General features: G+C 42.8%; 1 protein-coding gene across 1 annotated transcript; it reads right to left on the bottom strand.

Annotated features, from left to right (window-relative positions):
* Positions 1-244: 244 nt before the first annotated feature.
* LRP3 (LDL receptor related protein 3) lies at positions 245-24,534 on the bottom strand. Its single transcript, XM_086469119.1, has 7 exons — positions 24,468-24,534; positions 19,235-19,282; positions 13,365-13,503; positions 4,654-4,862; positions 3,285-4,371; positions 1,977-2,109; positions 245-1,081 (listed from the first exon to the last, which is right to left on the bottom strand). Exons 1-7 carry the CDS (start codon positions 24,532-24,534, stop codon positions 272-274), a joined length of 2,493 nt encoding a protein of 830 aa, XP_086325245.1. The 3' UTR covers positions 245-271.
* Positions 24,535-25,151: the final 617 nt, after the last annotated feature.

Below are 25,151 nucleotides of genomic sequence, written 5' to 3'. Positions count from 1 at the left end.
GGATGGAGATGCCTCCAAACTGCAGTGACACATTCTTACTCTCCTAGCCCCTGGTATCACACACTGGCCTACTTTGGCCCCACTGGGGTTTCAGGAATAGCCACAAAGACAAAAACTTGTCCCATTTAGTCTTGTACTGTACTCCCTGCAGGACTAAAGCACACTGGTTTTAACAGACAGAGTTGAGAGCAGACATACCACCTATCATCAAAGTGCACTGTCATATAAACAAGAGGTTACAAAATTTACAGGGCCAAAACAAAAACTTTTATTAGCAAACAAGTAAAGATTCATCATCACTGGTATTGATTTCAGAGAGGGGAGTAGAGGACTCTAACATTGGCACTTCCACAGAATGGCAACAAGCCGCATGAATACCCAAAGGCTCCTCCCGGTATGAGTTAGGGCAACATCGGTTTTGTCCATCCACTTGGATATGAACACGCATAGGGCTGTCTGGATAAGCAGAATCCCACTTTTTTAAGGGTAACCTACATGGCTCTTCACTCAGTGGATGACTTCTACTTAAACTGTCCTCTGGGACAGTCCTCCTGGATGCTGACCCTCCATGGAGCGCTTCTGTAACACCTTCAGATAAAGGATCTCTGAAAGCCTTTCCTGAATCCGCTTTACTGGACTGCTTAAGCTCACTGCCAGAGGTCTCAGCACCTAAAGATTTATCAGTGCGTCCAGCCTCAGGCTCTGCATGTGCTGCTGTGCAAGTATTTGGCAAGACATTTGAAGGCGATGGCTCTGTGATTTCAGTCTCGGGCTGCAAGCTGCTACATCCAGCTTCTTGTAGGCCCCTGGCTTGGCCATGGGCATTTGCCTCTAAGCTAGGTCCTTCAGGGGAAGGTGGAGGACTCCGAATAGTCCCGTCAGCATGGTTGATGATTCCATCACCCAGTGTAGTCTGTGAAGTGCGGGCAGGCGTCAGGAGCGGGATCTGTCCTCTCACCCGAGGTCTGTGGAAGAGTCTGTTCCAGAGCCTGCCCAAGCGCCGCCGAGATGAGCTCCGTCTTGATGAATGTCGTCTCATCTGCCTCCTCATGGCTGTTCGAATGTTCTGCAGCACAGAAGCCTGCAACACAGATGTAACGAACTATGATTTCACACATACTCAAGACTTCTCCTAAACCCTGTTTTTTCCACTAATATCTCCACCTTACCAGGATTCTCAGACTTGATCCCTACACTTCCTTGTTAAATGCGTATTTTCTAATGAACTATTTAAGAATGGCAAAGACAGCTCTACCTGTACCAAAAGACTCTCTATGAGTTTAAGCTGTACTTGTCTGCCCAGGAAGATTCTCCACTCACGTGATCACATCACCACTAAAGAACCAGACTGAAGACCACTGAGTCCTCTATCATCAGCAATAGCAGAGGATCCTCAAAAGCTGATGACTAGCAGAGAAGAAAGGCCAAGGCAAACTATTACTCCACTCGAGTAACAAACCGCAAGTGCTTTATCACACTAGGAACTGTAGCACAGTTGGATACCTTCAACAGGGCACAAGAGATTTTTGAGAACTCAGCAATCAAATAGAAGAATGACTTAATGGCTTCCCAGTGTAATGTATTTGTAAATGAAAAATAATCCCAGAATTTCTCAAAATTACTGCTAGAGACCTTACTTTCTTACCGCTTCAGACACATTTAGAGTTTCAGCTCGAAAAGCCTTTTTTCTGTTTACTTTCTGACCTTTCTCTCTGTCTCTGTTCATTCTACCTTGATGTAGAGCAAAACAGCATGTGCTTATCTCACTGCTGTTCCCTAGCAAATACATTTAACGAGTTCAAAACTACCCAGAGTGCCAAGACGCGCAACTGTGGTTCTTCAGCTCCAAGTACACACTTTCATATGACTTCCATATAATTAGCACAACTACTGAAAGAATACAGTTCCAGATTGATTCTATCTAATTTATAGCAGTTTGGCTGCTGATAGGTTCATTGGCACTCCTGTCTCCATACCTGTGATGCATTGTACACAGGGAAGTCTTCAACTGGGGGGATAAGCCCTTGTGCAATCAGCTGCCCGTAGGAAGGTGGAGCTTCCCGCCGCACAAACTCTGCCTCAAGTCGCGTCATCTGGGTCTCAAATGCTCTGGAAACAGAACCAGAGGGAAAACACGTAAGAGAAATAACAGCCAGTTTGTCCTGCCTCCCTCACATTTATATATAAAAGCACTGCAGAAGGCTTCACACTAGCATCAAAACCACAAACCTTCAGCTAGGCTCAGGATGCTAAAATAAACAAAAGGAGTAAGAGTACAGGGTATAAGCATCAGTAAATCAAATCAGCAAACTCTTTGGTGTGGTCCCAGGTTGCACTCTGCAGCAACAGAAGTTTTTTCAATAGGCCAGCTTATGCAAGTAACAGTGACAACTTGTTCAGCAAGAGCCCAAAGGTTATTTTTGGAAAATACAACATTAAGAACTGGAAACAATCACACAACAGGGACTGCTTGCAGCTGCAGAGAGCTTTGGCTGTCCTGCCAGAACCGAGGTACCTAGGTTCCCAACATCGCACGGTGGCTGGTTTCCAGCTCCTTAATCATGCAGATTTGATCAGGAGAGAATGTAAAGCACACTGTGCTGAAAACAGAAACAGTGTCAGCAGCAAGGCACAGAGCTGCTGCTGTGACAAGAGACAGGCTTCAGAAAGTCCCTTACAACTCTCTCCCAAAGGGCAGAACCATGCTTGTACAAACAGAGACATAGAAACACACAGAGGCTGTCCAGACAGCAAGGCATATAGGACCAGGCTAAAGGGGCAGAGCTCACACCAATGGGAACAGCAGAGGTAAAAAAAAATGCTCAGAACAGGCCCCACCACTGCAGGACATTGCTTCAAGTAGAACCGAGAACGACAGTGTTTGGGGAAGGCAGGGGGAAGAGTTATTCAGTTCCGTTTCAGCAAAGACTTCACTGTAACAGTTCAGCATTCAGTTTTTTGGCAGTACAAGGTGTTTGTTGCAGGAGGAGGTGGAAGAGGAAACTGCTCAAAACAGTTTTGATTGAAGTTAGATACAGGTTCTGCCAGGTCGCACAATAAGTGATCTGAGAGATCATAGAAGTGCCGACATTCCTCTCGCTACTTCTGAAAATCTTAAGTACTCTTCTCTAAGCCTAATTCAGTGACTGCTATTTGTCATCAATTCCTTGGACTGATTTCACAGTATTTTGCAAATTCTCTGGTTAACAATTTACTTTCTTTCCTTTAAACAAAAAGAAAAAACCACAACAGCTATTAAAGCACCATAAAAGCAAGATACTTACCTGTACTCCCTGGTCCTCAGGGAATATAATTTAAATGCACAACCCAGTGCTATCACCAGCAGCAAGCCGCACACAAGACTCCCGATCAGAGCAGCTGTGATGACCTTCCTGGGAACGATCACCAGGCAGTTATGTTCATCGCTTCCATCCTGGCAGTCTTCTTGGCCGTCGCAGCGCCAAGTCTCAAAGATGCACAGATTTGTACCACAATGGAAGTTTCCTGGCTGGCAAGTGAAGCAGTTTTTTTCATCCGAGCCATCTGGGCAGTTCTTTTGGTTATTACAGCGGTCAAGTATCGAGTAACAAAGCCCGCTGTTTCCTTCACATGGGTATTCGTTCTTCTGGCAAGCAGGACAGTTCTCCTCATCCTTGCCATTTGGACAGTGCCACCAGCCATCACAATGCTGCTTATCTGTGAAACATTCCTCATCACTTCCACAAGGGTGTTCCCAAGGAAGGCAATAGCCTTTCACCTGATAGGTTGCATTGAACCCATGGCCAGTGCTCTTGGAGCGGGCATGATATGAGACAGTGAGCTGGCCCTTTGATGACTCCACGCTCACCGAATGCCTGTTGTTGTGGTACGAAAATGTTTGCATTAATTTATCACCTCTCTCTCCGATGCCATCATACACCTTTACGTAGTCGTTGTAGCCTAACTGCAAATCAAGCTGCAACAGAACATGGCGATTATCTTGTGTGTCCACGTACCATGTGCAACGAAGGTCTGACCTGCTGTGATCAGCACGGAATAAGTCTGGGGAAGCAAAAGATCCATAGAAATTACCCAGCCTTTTGCCACAGGAAAGATCAGGACAATTATCTTCATCTGAACCATCACTGCAGTCCTTCACTGCATTACATCTCAGCTCATTCATCAAGCACTTGGTGGAGCGGGCTGCACTGCACTGAAACATTCCTGAGGGACAGATGCTGGACGGAGGCTCTGTTGGAGGGACAGTGCAGTTTCTCTCGTCCGAGTTATCACCACATTCATCCATGGAATTACACTTCCAAGTACTGGGAATACACTTTCCATTTGCACAACGGAATTCATCTGACTGGCATTCAGCCTGACCTATTTTCCCTGTGAAAGAGGGCACGGAGAAAAGTCAGTATCAAAACTTTTGTAACCATCTGATGTCAGTTTTTAACGTTTACTACCCTGCATGTCACAAGTCAATTGGTCAGGCCAGTACACTTCAGGAATACTCTTAAAAAGCCAAGTGGAAATTATATCAGTGTTACCACGCTAACACCTTACAGTCATCGAGACCGGCCCAAGACTCCTGACAACAAAAAATACTACCATCTTCAAGTTTTGCCAGGGGGAGTATAAGTGAAGCCAAAAAAACCTGTAAGGTTTTACCTCTAATATAAGAAAGGCGAAATCCCTGAGCCTGTCCTGAACTTGATGCATCTGAGTGAAAAAATATCCAAACATGGTCCCTTGCAGAGATGAAAGATGGAGGTATGGAAGATCCACACACTTTGTACTCCTCCCTCTTGGAAGAGGGGCCAATCATCAGCCAGTCTACTGCACATTTCTGAGAGTCTTCCAAATCGAAGTTCTTAAAACTGTTAGCAACAAAAGAAAACACAAGTTAGAAAGAGGACATATATCTGGAACAAAGCCAAACAGAAAAAAACAGACTTTAACAGTTGACTTTCTGCACCAAGCAGTGCTGACATAAAGAGATCACATTCAAAGATAATGAAACACCTACAGTATGTTGTGTACACACAAACAGAGCACTCAAATTCCCCCAATTTGGAAAAGCACCCATCTCACAGGCATAAAAGCACGCCAAGTAGCTCCAAAAGCTGACAGAATGATTCCTCTTTTACTTAAGAGTCCTTAAACAAAACTACTTCCAAAAACTACAGATATGGGTAAAAGCAGAATTCCAGAATACATTATACAGAGGGTAGATTAATGTCAGCAGTCTTTTCCAACCTTAAAAGCTACAAAACTATGGGACAAGAGGGGAGACTACTGTCTTGGAAAAAAGAACAATAGGGAGCAGTAAAAAGAACTCTAAAGAGATAAATACGAGAGACAAACATCAACTCTTCAAGATATGGATAGGCAGGGAGAGGACAAGAAGAGAAGAGGACTGCAAGGGGTGGAAATTGAACCTAAAGTCTAACACTATTATTTTTTAATTCAAAGATTAAAATATTCCCTTTCTGGGAACACAAACGCAGAGCAAACAAGCCTGTAACCTTTTACAGTCAAACCTCCAGCCCTTCCACTGACCTGAGCCCAGTGATTATTCAATAATAGTTTACCTAGTGCCCCAATTGTTTGCAGAACTCTGAATGCAACCAGATAATACTCCCTAACCTGTAACTCAGGAACCATACAGAGTATTTGTTCAGTCTGATGAAACAGATTACATTTGCATTCAGTAACCTGCAATGACAATAGCATTGCAAAAAGACGCACACTAATTAGAAAAGGGCACATTGTTCAGGACACTTAGAAACGAATTTTGGTCCTCTTTCATATCACGCAGATACACAAAATGAACTTGGTAGAAGTTTGTGCATGCTCCATGCAAATATCTAGACAGAAGTTTCAGAAGGGCTGAAAAGCTGCTATGAAATACAGACCTCCTTCCACAAAGGACTTCTCACAAACATAAAAGGCGCAGTCTTTGAAAAAGATAAACAGAAAACTAATTTTCTGATATCACTGTGTATTTACAAAAGGCTGTCAATGCCTGCCAGATCTTGCCGTTTGAAGGTGAAAGGGAAAGAGCAACTGCATAAACTACCCAATTCATTTAAGCAGGAGACCCACCCAACCTACCTGTAGGTTCTGCCAAACACATTGGCTTAATAACTCTCCAGAAAAAAAATTATCAGCAAGAGAATGAGAAGTAGGAGAGCACTGAAAGTGTTAAATTAAAATGGAAATTAAGATACGTCCAACAATGTATGTGCAGACAAGGACAATCCACCCAGAAATATGTCCTTCCTCTTGTCTAACTCTTTCTCCCACCATGCTCTATGTGTCTTCCCAGCTGGGGAGAAATATTTCCACAGTACCTAATTCTTTGCTGAAAGTGATCTCATCACGCTTCTCAAAACAGCACATTTTGCAAAGAAATTTTGGATGACTGTGCGGTCAGAATGAAAAGATTTAAGTATTCAGTCAAGGTAGGTAAACTAAAGAGTATCTCTGTCCCAGGTGTCTGCAAAAAACTTTTTCATGATCAAGAAAGTGTACGAACAGGCACTACAGCCTGCAAAAGAATTAGACAAAGCATCAGTGACCCACTGTCAGTCTGTTGCAAGAGATGTGAGACAGCATTACTGAGCTACCACATTGGGTTTGCTCTCTCTAACTCATTTTGGCACCAGACATCAACAAGGGTTTCTATCATCTACCTGGAGGATTGTTTCTAGGTTTTCTTTCCATAGAGACTTTTTGGCTAAGTATTAGAAACATCTATCAGCCCAATAACAAAAATTTTTAAGAAACAGTTACTGAATGAAGAAATGGAAACTCATAACTGGTAAGGTAGGGGGGGTGACTAGAAAACCTTCTGCTTGTGCAGTACAAAAAAGATCATTCACTAAATCTTCTGATCTCTTAACTTCTATAGTTATTTTAGATGTACCAGGACCAACCTTAAAGAGCTAAACAACTTGTTCTCCTATCCTACCCAGTTTCCAGCACTCCAGTCGAGTCCCACAGCCACTCATTTTCCCCATTCTGGTGAAAAGAGCTACTTTTGTCTATCAGGTAAATAATTCACCCACCAGAGCTGTTACACAACACAGGCTGCACACACCCAGGGGAGAATTTGCCTATATAATAAGCTGTCTGCACCTTACATTAAAATGCATTTCTTTTAGGGGGGGGGCAAGCTTTAACACTTTCAAGATTCACACAAAGGAAGAGTACAGAAAAGTCAGCTACACACATGCCTTGTTTACAAACTCCTCTGCAGATGATAGCGACACCTCTGGAGAGCCTGCGTTTGTTTATAATTACCAGTATCGTCTACTTGCACCTTGAGAATATAGTATTGTACGTTGCTAATAAAGGACTTTTTTTGGTTTGTTATAAAGGGTGTGGAAGAGGAAGAAACTTTAGTCTCACCTTCCAAAGCGGAAGCACAGGCATACAGAGGATAACTTGATTTTCCTGAGCATCAGTTGTGGCTCTGAAATAGATTCAGAGCAGAATCTAACACTTCCCCACTAAGAAATCCAAGCTTTAGCCACAAAACCAACTGATTACAAGGGTGATGAGGCAGAACAGACTTGCAAGGAAGCACCACCTTAACGGCCTCCCTGAAAACACCGTGCCTCTCAGGGATGCACAAGCTACCAAAACAAATGCCTTGGTAGCTGAAAAAGGGCAATACAGAATACTCATAAGTAGTAACTCTTTTTAAAAAACAGTAAGTATCTTAATCACTGGTGCCTAGGAGTTTCCAACACCACTGAATAAACACAATTTCTTTGAAATACAGAAGCTCTAGTTCTGATATAAAGTTTTATATATAACAAATACCACAGTAGTGCTAAAATTTCTTCTTATAAGGCCAAAAGCAAAGTCAAAGCAATTGTGCTCTACCTCATGTAAATTAATTAACAGACATATTTTGAACAAATTTTGCTTTGGTTTAGGCTTTGTCGCTCCACTCCAGCACTCTTTCAAGTTATATTGTCTAAACGGAAGCAAATTTTGTCCCATTTAAATTGATGGTGATTTTTACTTAAGACCAAAATCATGATCTATTTGAGCAAGCCATCAACCAACCTCACCACAAAAAACACTCCTTTGTAAAGAAATAAAAACCAACATGCATACATATGTGTGCGCATATAAATATATGAAATTGATTTTCACTTTATAATGCATTTGGAACAACAAGGTTTTGTGCAAGAAGTTTCTGTCATACTAATCTGACAGTAAATAGCCCACTGATTTATTTTACCTAAGAGTCCTGAATAGTGCCTTCAAACTCTGCTACTTCACTTCTTTCACCATCTGTAATTAGATCTAGCACTGCTGCTGTTACAGTCTTCTGAAGAATAATCTAATCCTTCTAACCACAAAATAGAGCACAAAATAGACATTTAACTTATTCCATTGAACTTTCTCAAACTGGAATGCAAATTCTTCTGTCAAAAGGATTAGCCCAATGGTTGAATGACTGAGTGTATGCAGTGGAAATAAGGGACAAAGTCTTGTGCTTGTAAGACTGTACAAACATCTTACAGTCTTTGGAAAAGTACTGAATAAAGTCTGTAGTTACAGTTCTTGAGGGAGGTCTCAGGTCCTTTGTAGCCAAACCCCATGTCATTTTCTGTAATTCAAACAAGAAACAGAATCAAGTCGTACTGAAATACAGAGTACTAATGGTTATGTCACCGATGTGTCAAACAGTGCCCATCAGCACTGCAGTATTTTTAAACATCTTGGGCAGGAAAGCACAGGGTTTGGGAGGAAAAGCAAAAGAAAGGTTGGTTCAGTCACTAACCCCCTCCAGCAAAGCATGCGTCTGAAGGAGTGGGATGTGGACCCAGAGGCCTATCCTACCACACGAGCTGCAGTGCACAGTAGCACTAAACTCCAGCCCTTGCACCCCTCAACTACAGCCTTCCCCACCACACTGCAGCTGCTCCTTGGGATGCAAACATCTCCCTTCACCCACAAGCTTCACTTATAGGCAACACTCCTCTGCTTTGGCACCTCAGCACTTGATGACGAAGGGAAGGAGAATCCGGCTTTTTTTCCTCTCCATGACAGGAGCACACAGCCCTAGCTCAGAGTGCAGGGAGAAGAGGAGCACTCAGGCACAATACTGCAGGAGTCAAATGCTCATATTTTGAGCACTCAGAACTGCAATATTAACAAAGTACAGAACCCACCACTAACACACAGAACATCCTTTAAAATGCTTTGTCCCTTAGGCTATTCTCACTACTACCTGTAATCTCCAACACAATACAGGAATAGAGAAGGAGACTGGTATAAAAAACCAGACTTATTGGACCAAATTTTGCAGGTTTTGTTTCTTCCGAAAGATGCTATTCAAAAGCTCTAACTCCAGTTATCTTGCTTTTGGAACACCTCTTCCGCAGCTAATTCCTTTTAAAAAAATCCCCTAATTTTATACAAAAGCACAAGAATAGTCTATTAAACACTGGAAGCGCTCGAACTCCGAGAACAACTCAATCTGAACTGCCAAATGCAGCACTAAACCTGTTTTTACAGAATTCTACAGAAATAAGTAAAATCATCTGATTTTTCCTTCAGCGGTATGATACTGAAACAAGGTTACCTCCAACACTGAGCAGGACTCCAGGAGCTTACAGAAAATTACAGGATCAGCTATGTATCAGATCTTGCCTATACAATTAGTTGAAGCATTCATTGAATAAAAGTAATAAATGAAGCAACAGTAGCCTACAATTATATTTTCCTATTAACTGTCAAGTATTTTTACGTTGCTAGAAAGAACATCACTAAACCAGCTTATCATAAATACTCATGTACTATGAGTACAAATCAAGTAGTTTCCAAATACACTGAAAATATGAAAAAAATTTGCTACCTGCAAAACTAACACTTAGCAGAGCTAAGCTTTTTGCCATCTGCACTGAAAGAAGCAGTAGCAGCTAGAAAAAAAATGTACTTCTATAAATAATGTAGGGAATTCCCTACAACCCTCTTAGTAATTTAAGCACGAGCAACTACAGATTCAAGAAGAAAAAAAAACATTCTTAATAACTGGAAAAGGACAAACATGGGATGATCAGGAAAATGAACAAAAAAGGGGTAAACTGTTGGAGGCCCAGTAGATGTAAAATCTGAATGAAAGTAATTAGTAAATAAATTTTAAAAAAATGTCTAATTGGGCCCTCTAAATTAATTAAAAAATTAGAGAATAAATATTATGGGTAGATCAGTAGAGCACAGTCCCAAAATAAAATAGACCAGCCAATTAAGCAAGAAAAGTTACTTCTATTTGCCAGCCTCTCACAGCAAGTGCAGACTGTGAACAACTGATGACTTAATTGGCTCATTAAAAACTTCTTCGTAACCACCGAAGCACAAGGACCTGGAAGTCAGGAAAGCTCTATTCTACTCCCAGCTCCCAAGCACCACCTAACTGTGAAACCTTAGGCAAGAGACACCGGGGCTGTGTTTTCAAAAGCTGACATATACAACTGAACGAAATAAATGGCTATTATGAGTTTTTTTCAATTAATGTCAAGTTCTGAGTTTGGTAAATAGACTATGAAGCAGTCCCTTTAATTCTTCATACAATTACAGACCAGCAAGCCTTTACATGAACAGGCCTCAGTTTTACTCAGAAATTGAAACTCAGATGGTATCTGAAAATTTCTTTTTTCAAAGCAAATGACATGAATCACTGAAGTGAAAGCCAATGAAGGTGATACCCCCCGCCTTAATTAATAAGACATAGCTTGAGTGGATCACCAAGCAGATGAGTTTTCAATACTCTTATCTTGAATTCTGAACATGGATAACATTTTACTCTCAGTCCCATAAATTCCTATAATAAAATGCAATTAATTTCTATTCTGCCCACATCAGGTTAACTACAACGACCAGGTAAAGGCAACTGCTAAACAAAAACCATTTTGATCTTTTTCTCAGATAATGAGGAAACATACACACACGAAGCCTGTAAAGGATGATACAAAGGCAGTTACTGCATATAACATCTTTATCTGATCTTACAGGATTTTTATGTGGTCCTCTGTGAAAACAGGCATAAAAAAAGAAAAAATGGGTGGAAAAATCAAGTAGTTTCCAAAACAATAACTAACAGACTGATTACCTGAATCTAAAGTGGCACAACATAGCCCTGGAAAGCAGTAGCTACACATTTGCTCCCAGGTCTCAACAGCACCATTCCATCAGACACAAAAACTTGGAAGACAGTCTTGAGACATGCATAATTAACAGAGAGGTATAAGCACAGAGAACATATATTTCCTGTTCTTGTGAAGTCTCCCCCAAGGATTTCTAAAAAATAAGCTATAAAGCAAATCAGAAAGAATGGCAATGTGAGGATATGAAGAAAATCAATACACACACATGAAAGGTAGATATCGGGACAAAGCTTCTAAAGGACATGCCCACAGGAACCAGCATCTTACATCCACATGTAGATCTGGGCACTGCTTTACTGAAAGCTGCTGAATAAAAGGTTTATAAAAAATGACCACCGACTGCAAATGTTTCAGAAATCGAAACTACTTTGAATTGCAATTTTATCCCTTAATGACTCAAATATGATACTTATATAACATTGCTGTCTTACTGTCAATGAGAATTCAAGATCAAAGGAAATGCATTCAGCGTAACATAACACAAAGGAGGCAGGGTTTTTTTAAACCTTTCAAAATCCAGATGTTATCACAGGAACTGTCTTTGGTTTTCCTAGCAAAATTAAAAAAGCTACTCTTTTATGCCCTTATCAGCACACTGTTAGGACAAGAAGCATACCCAACTGTTAAGAAGAAAAAATGTTTGCATTTGAACCCTCTTTCCCAGTTAGTCTGTATCACGCTAGCCTAGGCAAGTCAGCTGCTTCTTTTATGTCCTTGGCATTACGAGGGCTGCAGCCTTCTAAAGAAATCTTCCAGTGCTGTAACATTTTGCATTTCGTACACTGGAGTGAGTCATTCCAAGTACATTTATAGTCAGAAATGTAACACCACAACGCGACTCCCTAGGATGTAAACACACAGCTCCCATTGTTTGCATGTGCACAGGAGGGCAGGATATGACAGTGACAGAAAACAAACCCATTGAGAAGAAATCTTTCAAATCATATTGCTCTGCACACATCTAAACTGTACACACACATTATTACCAGCTTCCTCATCTTACTTTCCTTTATTTCTTTAGCCCCTGTTACACTCATTCTTGCAGAAGGGAATCCTAATTCTAACTGGGAGCTCTGAGACATTTTCGTAGCACAAACTGCAGTACTACTCTCCAGAGTCAAGTCCTGTGTCTCATTTGTATGTTTCCTCAGAGCTTCCAACAATCTCTGCTTTGAAACAAATTCCCCAAGTCCAATACAATTTAATGGGGTTTAAAAGCATGTTTCTATTTATGGATCTCAAATGCTGGCAGGTATCTACTTCCTTACTTTTGATGAGTAGTTCCTATTTTGAACTATGGATGGTGGAGCCCTCCTATTATTCCATCTGTGGCAGATTTGTTTTTAATTGCTGAGCATCTGCAGTTGAAGAGGTTTGCAGTCCTTTTAAGCAGCTGAGCAAAGAATGAGCAGATGGTGTCAAATACAACAGTACTAAAAACCAAACAAAAAACGCTTTCCTAGGTTTGCTTTTTTTTTCTTTTTTTTAAATAAGAAATTCTTGGTTTGAGAAGGATACTACAATTAGCCCAGAGAAATTAAGCACATTCGCATATGCTGGTATTACAGCCTAAACATTCTTAATAGACCATTCTAGTCTTTTCTGAATAGTATTTTTATAGAATGAGTGTTGGAGATAAACATTGAGCAGAAAAGCACGTGTCTTTTGCTTAACAAGTAACAATAAGCAATGATTATCTTCACTGTCAATTAAACATAGCACCATTTCAACACATTACAGAAAAAGCCATTTTTGCTCTAAGAATTTTACATATTCCACTGAGACGGTTCCAGGTTTTATAGCTTTCACCTATTCCTATTTATAAGCAATGAAGAGAAGGGCAACTATTCAATGTGAGTAAATATCCCGGTTTCCCACCTCCTCATCTATCCAAGGTGGATGAAATCTCATGCAGGCATTGTGAAGATAAATATTATTAAAAGACTACAAGTGACTTGCATATACAATAACGGATGTCAGAAGTAGCCTACAGAAACAAGACGGGGGGGGAACATTTCTAAAATGACAGAGATAGCCAGCCTGCAACCATGCTCTAGTGTAATCAACTTCAGCTTCCTTTGACCATTCAGTAGCTCTGATAAACAGACTCACACCGGTATAACAAATAACTTGCATTTTGTTTCATTTCAGCAAAGCAATCCTTTATCTCCACGGAGTATCAAACCATACCTAATTGTTATCATGTCTCCACGATCTCCTTGAATGTACCAGCTGCAGTTTACAGCTGGAGGATAGTTCAATGGCCAAGAAGGACTATAGATGACTCCCCGTCTCTCTGTGTGCTGTTCCAGTTCTCCACTGCAAGCAGCTGTTAATAACAGGGGAAAAAATATTGTTGTTAATGGTTTGCCTAACAAACAATTCATATTAGCTACAAGAGCTTTCATCAATTTCTGGGGATTGCAGACAAATGAGATTCAACAGTTTTATCCTCTTACTGCTTTCTTCCCTGTCTCAGTTTTTTATTAAGACACCCACTCTACGTGTAGGTAAGCATAACCTGCATTTCAATGCAGGATCAATCAATAAACTTGTATTAATCTACCAAAGGTTACAATCAATATTACTGCATGGATCTGCCAAGAGGATGTAATACAGAAGTCCTTCTTTCCAGTTTCTCAAAGCCTGGGTATGTCACCCAGTGACTGAAGAAGATTCAGTGTAAAGTATCTAGAAGGTAATTTTGTTGTAACATGTTCCTGGACATGTTGCTTATTCTCTTAACTATACAACAGACCTGAAGAGTCTGTAATGGTTAAAAAAAAAAATCCCCAAAAAAAAAAAAAGAAAAAAGTAAACTGAACTCCAGTGTCAAATGTTTTCATTGAACACTATTAAGTCCTTTAAATTCCTTCTGAACTCCCATAAACATCAGAAATTTTCCAGACAGGGAAAGGAGCAAACAGGGCTAAATAAAGGCCAATATTTTCAAGCACTTTCAGACCTTCCTATGGAAAACAGCAGGCCAATTAAGGCTACATCAAATACTTATAATTTGTAATTAAGCAATTCAAAAATGAAAGTGGAATGTTTCAAGGACAAGTGGGAAAGCTGTTCTGATGGGAAAATGTACTCTCAGCAGACTACAAGAGGGGAAATTCTGTGTAATGGAATAGCTATTCTGAACATTCTTCAAAAATATTTTTAAAACTATTTTTAAAACAAGTTACTATCTAGAGCACAACTTGTAGACTGCAGCTGAATATTCAATTTTTGACAGGTTTACTTTCTTGTAGCTTAAAAAGGTGGTGAGGAAAAAAACGTCACCTATACCTCGTTTCCTCATACGCATACACGTCCAAATATACTGGGTTATAAATCACAGATTTACAGTATTGCTTGAAATTCAGCCACATAAATGCATCATCTTCAATTCACAGTCAGGATTAGATTCAGCTGCACTGGAGGGATGGGGTGAAGAAGTGCCGACAAAGCTGCTTGGCTGCAATCAAGTCAAGTGGCAGGGCTGCCTGCAGAACGCCTGGCTGGGGCTGGGGCCAGGCTGCAGTATACCCCCACCAGTAAAACTGGGCCTAGCACTATTCGGTTTGTTCACAGTAAGCACTTTTGAAGTGAGAGCCACGGGAATATAAAAAGCATGAGGTGAGTAACTTACCTGAGGCAAAACATATAAAAAGCCATTATTTTTACTCTCCAAGCAGGGCATTCCACTGAAACATATGCATATAATTCCTACTCGTTTCAAAGGCCACAACAGCATATAGAATACATAAACACACGAAAACATCTATTTTCCAAACAAATATTTTGCAGTAAGGCAGTTACAAAAAAACAAGAACATCGCTATCACACTTCTAAACAGAGAGGCTCCACGCTAGATGCTGGCAAAACACTGAGATGCAGATGCAATTACAGAACTACAATACCAAATGTAAGATCCAGAGGACTTTTCAACTCTAGTTCTCTAGATTGTTTAGGTCTTCATATGTGCTCCTCCACATGCTTGTCACTGCGTCATCGTATCCTAACAGCATAAGAGCACCTAGAGCTAGCAACCACGTACGAGGAGCTGGAAAGACTGCATTTCTAACTGTCAGATTACTAAAACTTCTGAATGGGAAGGAAATTGAACGCACAAAGCGGAAAGAGCCAATACACCAGACAACGCTATCCAGCAGCTTCCAGCAACAGCTCTGCAAATATTCCTGGCTCCTCTTGCACCGAACACTGTTCTGGAGTAATATCACTCACTCGCAGTATATGCATTAGAACAGCGAACAGAATCGTAATTACACAAAGCTTATTTTAGTTTCCATTCTGAGGAAGCTCCAGTCACACTGGTGACTCCGCATGAGCGCCTCCACTCACGCATTCATCAGTGCAGTTAATCAGAGCTTTTATCCTCCCAAATACTTGTTTCTCAGTTTTAGGAAGTATTTACAAAGATCCTGAGCAATAGTTATTTGAACTATGCCAGCCTTTCTGAAGTAACATCACTAGCATTCTTTCTTTTGCAATAATGTATAGTTTCCTAATTTGTAAGCAGTGGATCTGATGTGACAGTTCAGGTTCTCAGTGAGAAATGCTTTTTCCTATTAACAGTGCACATCTGCTATGAATGCGGGGCATGGAAAGAAGACCAGACAAAAGATTTTCCAGTTTAACAGAAGAACTGTAGCTGTGAAAATCTAAACATACAAGGAAGGTAAGGGCTGCACTTACACTCTATGTCATTTTGGGCAGTTCATCTGGCAACGGTCACTGCCACTCCATACTTTCCCATGGCTTTACCCCTGACACACAAAAAGCATTTCAGACTTGCCCTACTCAAAATTAAAAGGACAACTGCTTTGCTCTTACAAAGGCTCCTGATTCTAAGGGATCACTAATCCAAATTCATATTGCAAAAACATAATTGCACTATTTGAAGGATATGTCCACAGCGCCCTAAACCTATCGGGGCAAACTGGGGATGCACACCAGTGCACCCCCCCAAAAATACTACTGTGTTTACCTAAACCTTACTTAATTGCCTTAAGCTTTTGATGCCTTTCAGTTCCCATCAATGCTCGTTACTATTGTATTTGCAATATATCAATAGATCTCCTTGCTAACCAGTCGTCTGCCTCTCTACTCCTTGTGCACTGACTGCTGTGTGGCAGACAAAGTGTCCATGCACTGCTTTCAGTAGCTGTTCTTTCACCTACATAGATTTTGAAAGAAAAATCTGTACTAAACAAAGCCTTCAGTGCTGGCAACAAAACAGAAAAACCACACAAGGGCACAACTTCATACTGTTGGGGTTTCAGTGTCAATAAAGGGGCCTCCACTTCCCTCCTCAGCTCCTGGCCATGAAGACTGCAGAATCACATATGTGCCTAAGTATTGCATTATTAAGTTGGGCTTCGGCCTGACAGTGTGGTTCCTTAAGGAAAACAAACAAAAGCCTTTTCAAATTGCCAAAACATCTAAAGGAAAGGGAAGTCTCTAAATAGAAAGGTACAGTCCTGGATTCTGAAGGCTTTATCATCAGCGACAACACAACAAGAAGAGCGGTGACAACGTTTTTTCAACAATTGTTATACAACTTGCTTTCTGCAGCCTTTCTGCACAAACCCAGAAGAAATGTGAAAACCCAATTTACTAAAAGCCCCAAACGGCTTACATTTTCCACATTTAGGATTACTGAAGAAACATAAGAGGACAGAAGTCCCTGGATTGGCAAACCAACCCACCAAAAATCTTACTGAGGCTTTTAAAAAAAGATAAATTCTGAAGACAGACAATAATGAATCTTTCATAGATTAAAAAAAACTTTAAACAAATGCCAGAAGAGGTTTGAGTTCAGAGAGTTTCTGTCAAGCAGGCATAAATCTTAACAAGGCTCTTTCTGTAATAATCAAATGGATTTCTTCTACTGTAAACAGCATTAGATTCCCCCTGCCAGTTAAATATGACACAAATACTTGCACAGAAAGTTTCCAAAACTTTACATGAATAATATTACTCCTATTTTTGCAAAAGCAACCATAACAGAACAGACATTGAGCTGCACCAGAGAACAGCGCTGGGGGCACTAAGCTGTGCAGGAATAAATTTTCAGACGATCCCAGCAGAAAATAAATCCTGCAGTTTCACATTCTTCTGTGATGCCCCAGGGTCTGCCCCAGTCCCAAAGGACACATCCCAGCCATCTGCTCCAGGATAAAGGATGGTTTGCACCTGCCACAAGGAACCTTCTCTCAGAACTGAATGCTTGGCAATACGCATGTCCTCAGTAGCTATCTCAGGGTCAGCAGCCAACTCTCCTCGAGTTCTCCAAATGCTCCCTTCAAGGAGGGCTTGCACACATTGCTTAATGCAGATCCTCTGTGCTTATGGAAAGGACTTAAGGCTCGCCTTCATTTTACCCAGTCTCCAGCAGGCTGCTTCTGCTCCGGATACCATAACCAGCAAAGGCACAGCCCAAGGGTTCAACTCTCTGATCTGACAAAATCTGAGCTCACGTTCTGCTGGATCAACAGGCTGAACTGGCTCACTACAAGCCCAGGGAAAGGGGGCTCAGGAGGAAGACTGCTCCCTGTCAGCAGCAGCAGCTTTTCTGGCTTAAAGTCAATGTACAAATGCAGCTGAGATCGTGGCTCGACCTGCGTTCTCCAGAAGTCATTATTTCTGCTATTACTAGCTTTCCAAAAAGAAACCACGCTGTACCTTATCATAGAGATCAACACTGTAGCAAGCTGCTTTGTCAGGACATGTTTAGGACAGCAAGCATTCCTCCCAACTTTTACCAGGGCTCCTAAGGAACATCTCCTGCAAGACGATTCCCAGCCAGGTCACCTGCCTTACAACTGCACTATCCTACCTCATTATCCTCCAAGGCACAGGTAAGAGAAGCTACACATGGATCACACTATTGCAATGACCTTTTATGACCATTTTTCTCCCCTGCTCCAGTTACACTGTCATGAGACAAAGTAACTCAAAACTATATCAAGACAAGAAAACATGAAGGCTGCAGGACTCTGAAGTTTTCAGTGTACTTGAAAGAATAAAAGCCAAATGTTACAACTCCCTCTTTCTGTTTCTAGCAAAAGAACAGCATTAGAAAGCAGCAGAGCCAACTGGATGAAGCATTATGTATCTCAGGCCAAGGCAGTATCACCAATCTAGGCCAGCCACCGCATAATTACTCAAGTCACACTTCATAAACTCACATACCATACATCCAACAGATGACAATCTTCATCAAAAGCCAAAGAACCACACAGGCAGAACAGACTAGGACATATATGACATTCTGGATTTTTTTCCAATGAAAGAATGGAAATACTGCGTTGCAAATAGATGTCCTATATGGTTCGTCCACACTTCCCCTAAACTAAATTTAAGGAAGTTACCTAATCATAAAATTACTACCTCTTCCTGATTTAAACCTTCTCTCAAACCCTCATGTTGATTTGAATGCTTGAGCTCCTACATTAATCAACCCACTGCCTTAGAATTATTTTAATGTTTTCCCATTTCCTTTCCTCCCATTTGCCTTATTTGGTATTTCTGGTTTAATCTCAGTTGCAACCTCTTCGGGCATAAAGTACACCTACAAACGTGACTGTGGATTGACAGACACAAGAGGGCCCTTATCACTAAGGGGACCCTGACTGCAACGTTCCTGTAACATCAGTAAGTCACAGTACTGCTATAGAGAAGGAAATTACACTAAGGGCTGCAATCCTGGTTGAATTTCCACTTTGACATTCATGAGACATTTTTAACATTCTTCTTTTACCTCCCCAGGGAGTGGGCCGATGTCCCTGACTTGATATTCCCAGGCACATTTCCTAAACATAGAGGTTTCCCCAGTACATATCAGCACGTACTACAATCTTAGTTTCAAGCTTATGATGTTTTCCTAGCACAGTGACACTGACAAAGCCTATGAACTGAGGAAGACTCAGAAGCCCTAAACTTCCTAAAATGTCATTGTTACTCTCTCTCAAACAAAGGTCACACTGTTGCATGGGGAAGAAACAGTAACAACTCAAAAGAACAGTAAATACAAGAAAAGTACATCTTACCTAATGAGGTAACAGCACTTTCTATTTTCCCAGTCAGGAAGAGATTCACTGTGTAAAGACAGAAAAATAATGTTGATACAGGTTCCAGCGGCACAGGGTGGCAGTCAGTAGTTAACCATTTGTAGGTGTTTGCTGGGGTGTTAATATAAATACATTACAGTCTTCCAACAAGAACTTTGCTTATCTACACAAGCAAGTCATATAATCAATTATTATCCTTCACTGTACTATAGAAAAGTCAACACACATTAGTTTAGTATCTGTCAAATATGCTACCAGAAGAAACAACTGCCAATCTATCCTAAGTTGCCTTCTGCAGGATTTTTTTCAATTAGGAAAACAGAAGAACAATTACACTAAAACATTTGTCATCACAGCTAGTCACTTTACCTGCTTAAATGCCGGAAAATAACTAATGAGATTACTATCTTTAAATATGTCTCCTCTGAATAAAGCAAAGTTTGTTCCTCTCAGGTAAAAGTCACCTTGAAAATAAACTGCTAAAGCTAACACGATTACCTTGACTAATCAAGGGCAACAAATGGAAGTTTTCAAAAAGGTCCATTGGTAAAATCAAAACAGGATGAGGCGGTGCTTGCAACACACATCTGACTTACAAATTAGCCTCCAAATACTCTTCACTCTCTCAGAAGTCTCCTCTCACAGTATATACCATTAGAGTGATCTGATAAGAGCACTTATTGCCAAAAAAAATTTCTCCTGTGTCATTGTTGCTCCAGAGGTCAGCATTAACATTGTAGTTCCATAGTAGTCTCCCCATACGCTCTTTAAGGCACTTCTCTAACAATTACAGCATATTTCACTAACCGTTCTCATTTTAGCAGTATTCTGTAATCTACAAAGTCAGTCTATTAATAAAATGACAAATGTTTAAAAGAATTGGAAAGGTTTAAAAGGTTACCAAAACTTAATTTACAACATCCCAGACCAAGCACTCACTTTGGCTTTATTCTGTATGTGTTAAGTCCTAAATCTTTTTATAGTCAATCTGTTGGCAAGCATTTAGTAAAAAACGTTTAAAAATGAACAGTAGGAGATGAGAGGAAGAGAAACTGTCCCTGTTCCCAACAGTCACTTGGGAAGCTGCTGACAATTAACACTATTTATGTCTCAGAGTAGAATGTACGAGCACGGGCCCCCATTATCTTAGACACTGTCTGAACACATCACAAAACAATGACCCTGGCCCTGACTACCTTCTGGTACAACTTAAACCAGCACAAGAGGAAAAAAGTACCTAGTGCTAAAGGGGTGAAACAGAAAAGCTGAAAAAGATCCTTAACTTGCTGGTTTCAGCCCAGTCACCGTTTTCAGTCAGCAGTGGATCTGAACTATCACCAAATTGCAGCAGCCCAGGTGCTTATGGCAGTCCTTCCCTGACTTACGTCTGGATGACCACAATTTGGACTTTCTCCTTCCTGAAGCCAAAGGTCCAAGAGCTAAATGCAGACAGTGCTTTTGGCAGGCACACGGACTGCTACAAACCTCAGGCTGAGGCCAGGCCCCACAAACCAGAAAGAACAACTGCTCCTGGCATCACCCATCGCAGAGGACTTCAGGGTACTACCACAAGGGCAAGGGCAGCAACTTCTGGCTCCTTCTGAGTGGCTGCAGGATTGAACTTTCAGTAATGCACAAGGGAAGGAGGGCAACTAAATGCAGCATACGTATGCTGTGGCTTGAGAAGAAACAGGCCTGAGCTGCAGATTTGCGTTAATAAGCATTAACACTATGTTCAAAGGACCTTAACTGATTTTATTACATAATTATTGTACAGTAACATATTGTACAGTAACGTGCCATGTAATTATTTCCTTTGTTTCACAGAGCTAGTTTGCTCCAATAGGTCAGTAAGCACACCTAGGAGCAACACTACCATCCTGTACCAGGAAACAGCTCAGCTCCATTAATTCTTGCTCTGTGACAGAGCAGCATGTCTGATTGTGACACTTGGATCACAGCAATAACAGTAACACAACATTTTCTCACACCGTATTAAAGCACCGCTATTCCTGTAACCATAGTAATATAGTCATAAAGACAGAGAAGAAATTAACCAGTGATTAAGTCACAAATTCGATTCCATGAAAATTAAAATATTTTGTTTCGCTCCAAAGAAAGTACATAAATACACTCTGCCTAACTATTATCACCACAACTGAAAGGAGTGTTTGAAGATGCATTGTATGGTAACGTCTGGGTCTGTATTACCATTCTACAGTCCTTCTTCATATTTCCTTCCCAAATCTTCCTGATGGCCATAACGGAAGATGAGCTCCCAAGCAGAGGTTCCCTCACATGGCTGATGAGGGGCCCCTATGCCCTTTAAATGGAAATAAGTAGCATGAAGACAAGGGGTGTGACAGAGTGGAATTATCTGACTTGGAGCCACATTACTTTCTTCTGAGGACTGTTAAGCAGACAGTCCTAGCTTGCTACCAGGACAGAGTTATAGGCAGCTTTGCATGCCAGACCTGGCAGATACCTAAGAAAGACAACCCCCAAAAATACTCTTTTACCTCTGCAAATGCAAAACACCTATTGGATGCTGTTGCAAGCTCTTTGCTTTCATTTTCAAACTCTTTCACACTAAGAAGTCATCAGTCAAGAACAGATCTTTAAAATAGAGTCTAAGTTTCACATCAGGTACTTTCCCCAGCGGCTGAATAAGCTTACAGCTCCCAGTATCTGTTTTCCTCACTCTCGGTCTCACTCAAGACCGTCAAATCAAACCACAAGAGCGCTGTAACCCAGCATTTTCTGAAGCACTCAGCTCTCAAAAGTGTCCAAGGCCCAAAAGAAAGAACAGCCGTTCCCTGATGTTTTTTTTGTCTCTTATCAAAACAAAATCTTGTCAAAATAAAAACAGGTGGGAGACTAGGGGTATATTAGAAAGTTTTCTAAACACTTTTCTTCTTAGCTGTTGGGTAGTTATGGGAAAGCCAGAAAAAACAGCAGCGGTTCAGTCAGCTTGAACTCCATGTAGGAAACTTACTGTGCCGTTCATTTGGATTGCTAAATAATTCTCAGGGTGAGGTTTTCAGCTGGGAAAGCAGTTATTTGGATCAAAAGAGAAATTTACATCTTGGCACCTCCGAACTAAATGACAGCTACCAGGCTTTTCCTACAGCCAGAAGGAGAGACACCAGCTTTGCTGTTTTGATTACTTCCTATTTGATAACTTTCTATGTCCTCCAGAATTTCTCAAGAATGAGGAACAAAATGGCCTCGTGAAAGAACAGTTGCAACAAACCCAGTTCCAGTCTTTGGAGCAGCAGTTTACAGACAAGGTCACATACAGCAATGGTCAGTGGCAGTGCATTGATACAGACACCAAACACCACATACAGCCTACGGGAAAACAAAAAGTAAAAGAAAAGAATGGCAAGAAGCAAGAACCAAAAATAAGGACAAAAGGAAAGGACAGACAAGCAGGAAGTAAAATACAGAAATAGTTAAATCAGCAGCATTATATTCTTATGGGTTCACTGAAGCAGAATACCTTACAAGCTTCCCACCTCTCATGTTTCTCAACTTCCACTACTGCCAGTTGTGCAAGGAATAGGAATAATACATTCCAGCTGAAAAGAAGAGCCAGACAGTGAAATTCTAGAAGTCATAGAAAGCAGAAATCTACTAAACTTTCAACCTGGCATTACTCACAGCTAAATACACCAAGTGTTCTCACTTAAACTCTGGAGTTTACATAATCTTTTATTATTATCTTACTAGTCATTTTAATAATAACCGTGCTATTTCTGTTAAATAACGAAAGCCTTAACAAAGGTCTGACCAGTCCACAAAAAAACCTCAAAAAATTCAAGAGATATGGTGGAAACTTTTATCTTTCTCTAACTTTAAATAAACAACGCAGCAGAAATTAACCTCACGCTGTGCACATCTCTGACATCCCTTTACGTCCCTGCAAAAAAAAGTGGTACTAGCTAGAACAGATGTTCAAACTGTTTTGTAGTTTTGACAGCTTTTTACATTGCACTCCCATTAATTAAAATAGATACATTTGAAGTAACCGGAGTATCTTTTAAACTTCAACTTCCTACATTTTTCTAGGCAAGCACCGATGTTAAAAAAATCACTTTAAAAAAACCAGAACGACCAGTCTGGCCACAGATACCCATTTCTGATCATTTATGTAATGATCATAATGGGAATTATTAAAAATGAACTCCAACCCACTTTATTAGCAAATAGCCATTGTTTTCGCACATTCTAGATCGAGGAGCTGCAACACCAAACACCCGTCAGGAGAGTGGGGAGCAGCCTCAGCACCGCCAAGCTGCACACAGTGCTTCTGGTAACGCTGCTCCACCACAATCTTTTGGCAGCACGCAGGAACGGAGCGGTCAGCTTTAACAACTCCCAATTTCTACCTGCCCCTGTTAAATACGCGGGCCTTTGGCTCGCTCGTTCTAGGCACAGGCGTCAACGCTTCTCCCGAACAAAAACCACCTTCCCTGACAGAAAGGGCTGACAGACTGGAAACCAGTAACACGCTTCATCACGCTGCCATAACTTAGCACCTGCTGCGAAGCAGAGCGGAGAGCAATTGCTTCAAGCAGAAGGGAGGGAGGAGAGCTGAATATGGCAGAGAAACACGGGGGGGAAAATGTTTTTCCACCCTGCCACTCAGCGAAGTGACAGGCAGGCGAGAAACGCGACCGAGCGTCGGGCAGCCGAGGCGGCACCGCGGGCAGTTTCGTAACGACCCCGGCAGCCGCTGCCCGCACCGCGCTTCACGGGAGCTAAAAGTCTGGAGAAGGCACCGATGATGCCCAAACTTTTTTTTTTTTTTTTTTTTTTTTTTTTTTTTTAAGCGCTATGCGGGGTTACCGCAGCGGTTTCGGAGCCAAGGGCAAAACGCCAGTTTCCGCAGGACCGGGCCGAACTCCGCTCGGCCTCCCGCCGCCGGGGAGCGGCCAGGCACGGCGACCCGGGTGGGCGCCCTGGGGGACCCGCGGCCGCGCCGCCCCCCGCCCTGTCAGAACGCAGCGGGGGAGGGGGGCGGGAGTGGGATCCGCCAGCCCGGTTTGGGGTGTCGTCGTCCCGTCCCGCTCCCCATCCCCCCCCCCCCGCCGGTAACTTCCCGTGGCGGACCGGGGGGCCCGGCAGCCCCACCGCAGGTGCCCGCGCCCCCCGCCCGCCGTGCCCGGACATGCCCCGCCGGGCGGGGAGCGGCCGGGCCGGCACTCACCCAGGCAGATGGCGGTGAGCGGCACCAGCGCGCCCTGCCGGAGCTCCGCGGCCGCTGCCTTCTCCATGGCGGGTCGCCGCCGCCTGCCCTTCAGCGCGGGGGGAACCACGGCAGCTCCGCGCCCGCCTCGCCCCTACGCCGAGCCGCGGAAGCCGGCGACGCGGCCAGCCCGCCGAGCCCCCGCAGGCCGGGGGGCCGGGAGTGGCGCGGCCGCCTGCCGCCGCCGCCGCAGCCCCATGGCCGGCCCGCGCTCCCCGCTCCGGGGCAGGTGGAAGAGGACAGACCGCAGCGCCAGCGCCGCCGCCGCTCCGCCGCCGCCGCCCCACGTGACAGGCCCGCCGTGCAGCTGCGGCGGCCGGGCCGGAGGGCGAGGGGAGCGCCGCCCCGCTCCGCGCCCCGCCGCGCACACCTTGAGGGGCCGCCGGCAGCTGGCGGGCGGCGCAGGCGGAGCGCGGCCCGGGGCGGAAGGGAAGGCGAGGGCCGAGCCCGCCCGCGCAGCGCCAGGGCGCCGGGCCGCCGGGCTTCCTGTCAGGCACAGGGCGCTCCGCTCTCGCCTCGTCCCGGCCCCCTCCGCCGCCGTGCCCGCGGCCATGGCGCGCCCGAGCACCTGCGCCGGGCAGGGGGCGGCAGCGCAGCGCCCCGCGGGGGCTGCCCCTGCGCCGGGCGGGCTGCGGGGAGCCCGCG

This window comes from Leptosomus discolor, chromosome 8 (assembly GCF_034619465.1).
Source record: "Leptosomus discolor isolate bLepDis1 chromosome 8, bLepDis1.hap2, whole genome shotgun sequence".
Taxonomy (NCBI): Eukaryota; Metazoa; Chordata; class Aves; order Leptosomiformes; family Leptosomidae; genus Leptosomus; species Leptosomus discolor.
Note: the sequence above shows the minus strand (reverse complement) of the source record. Positions and strands in the feature narration are given on the sequence as shown.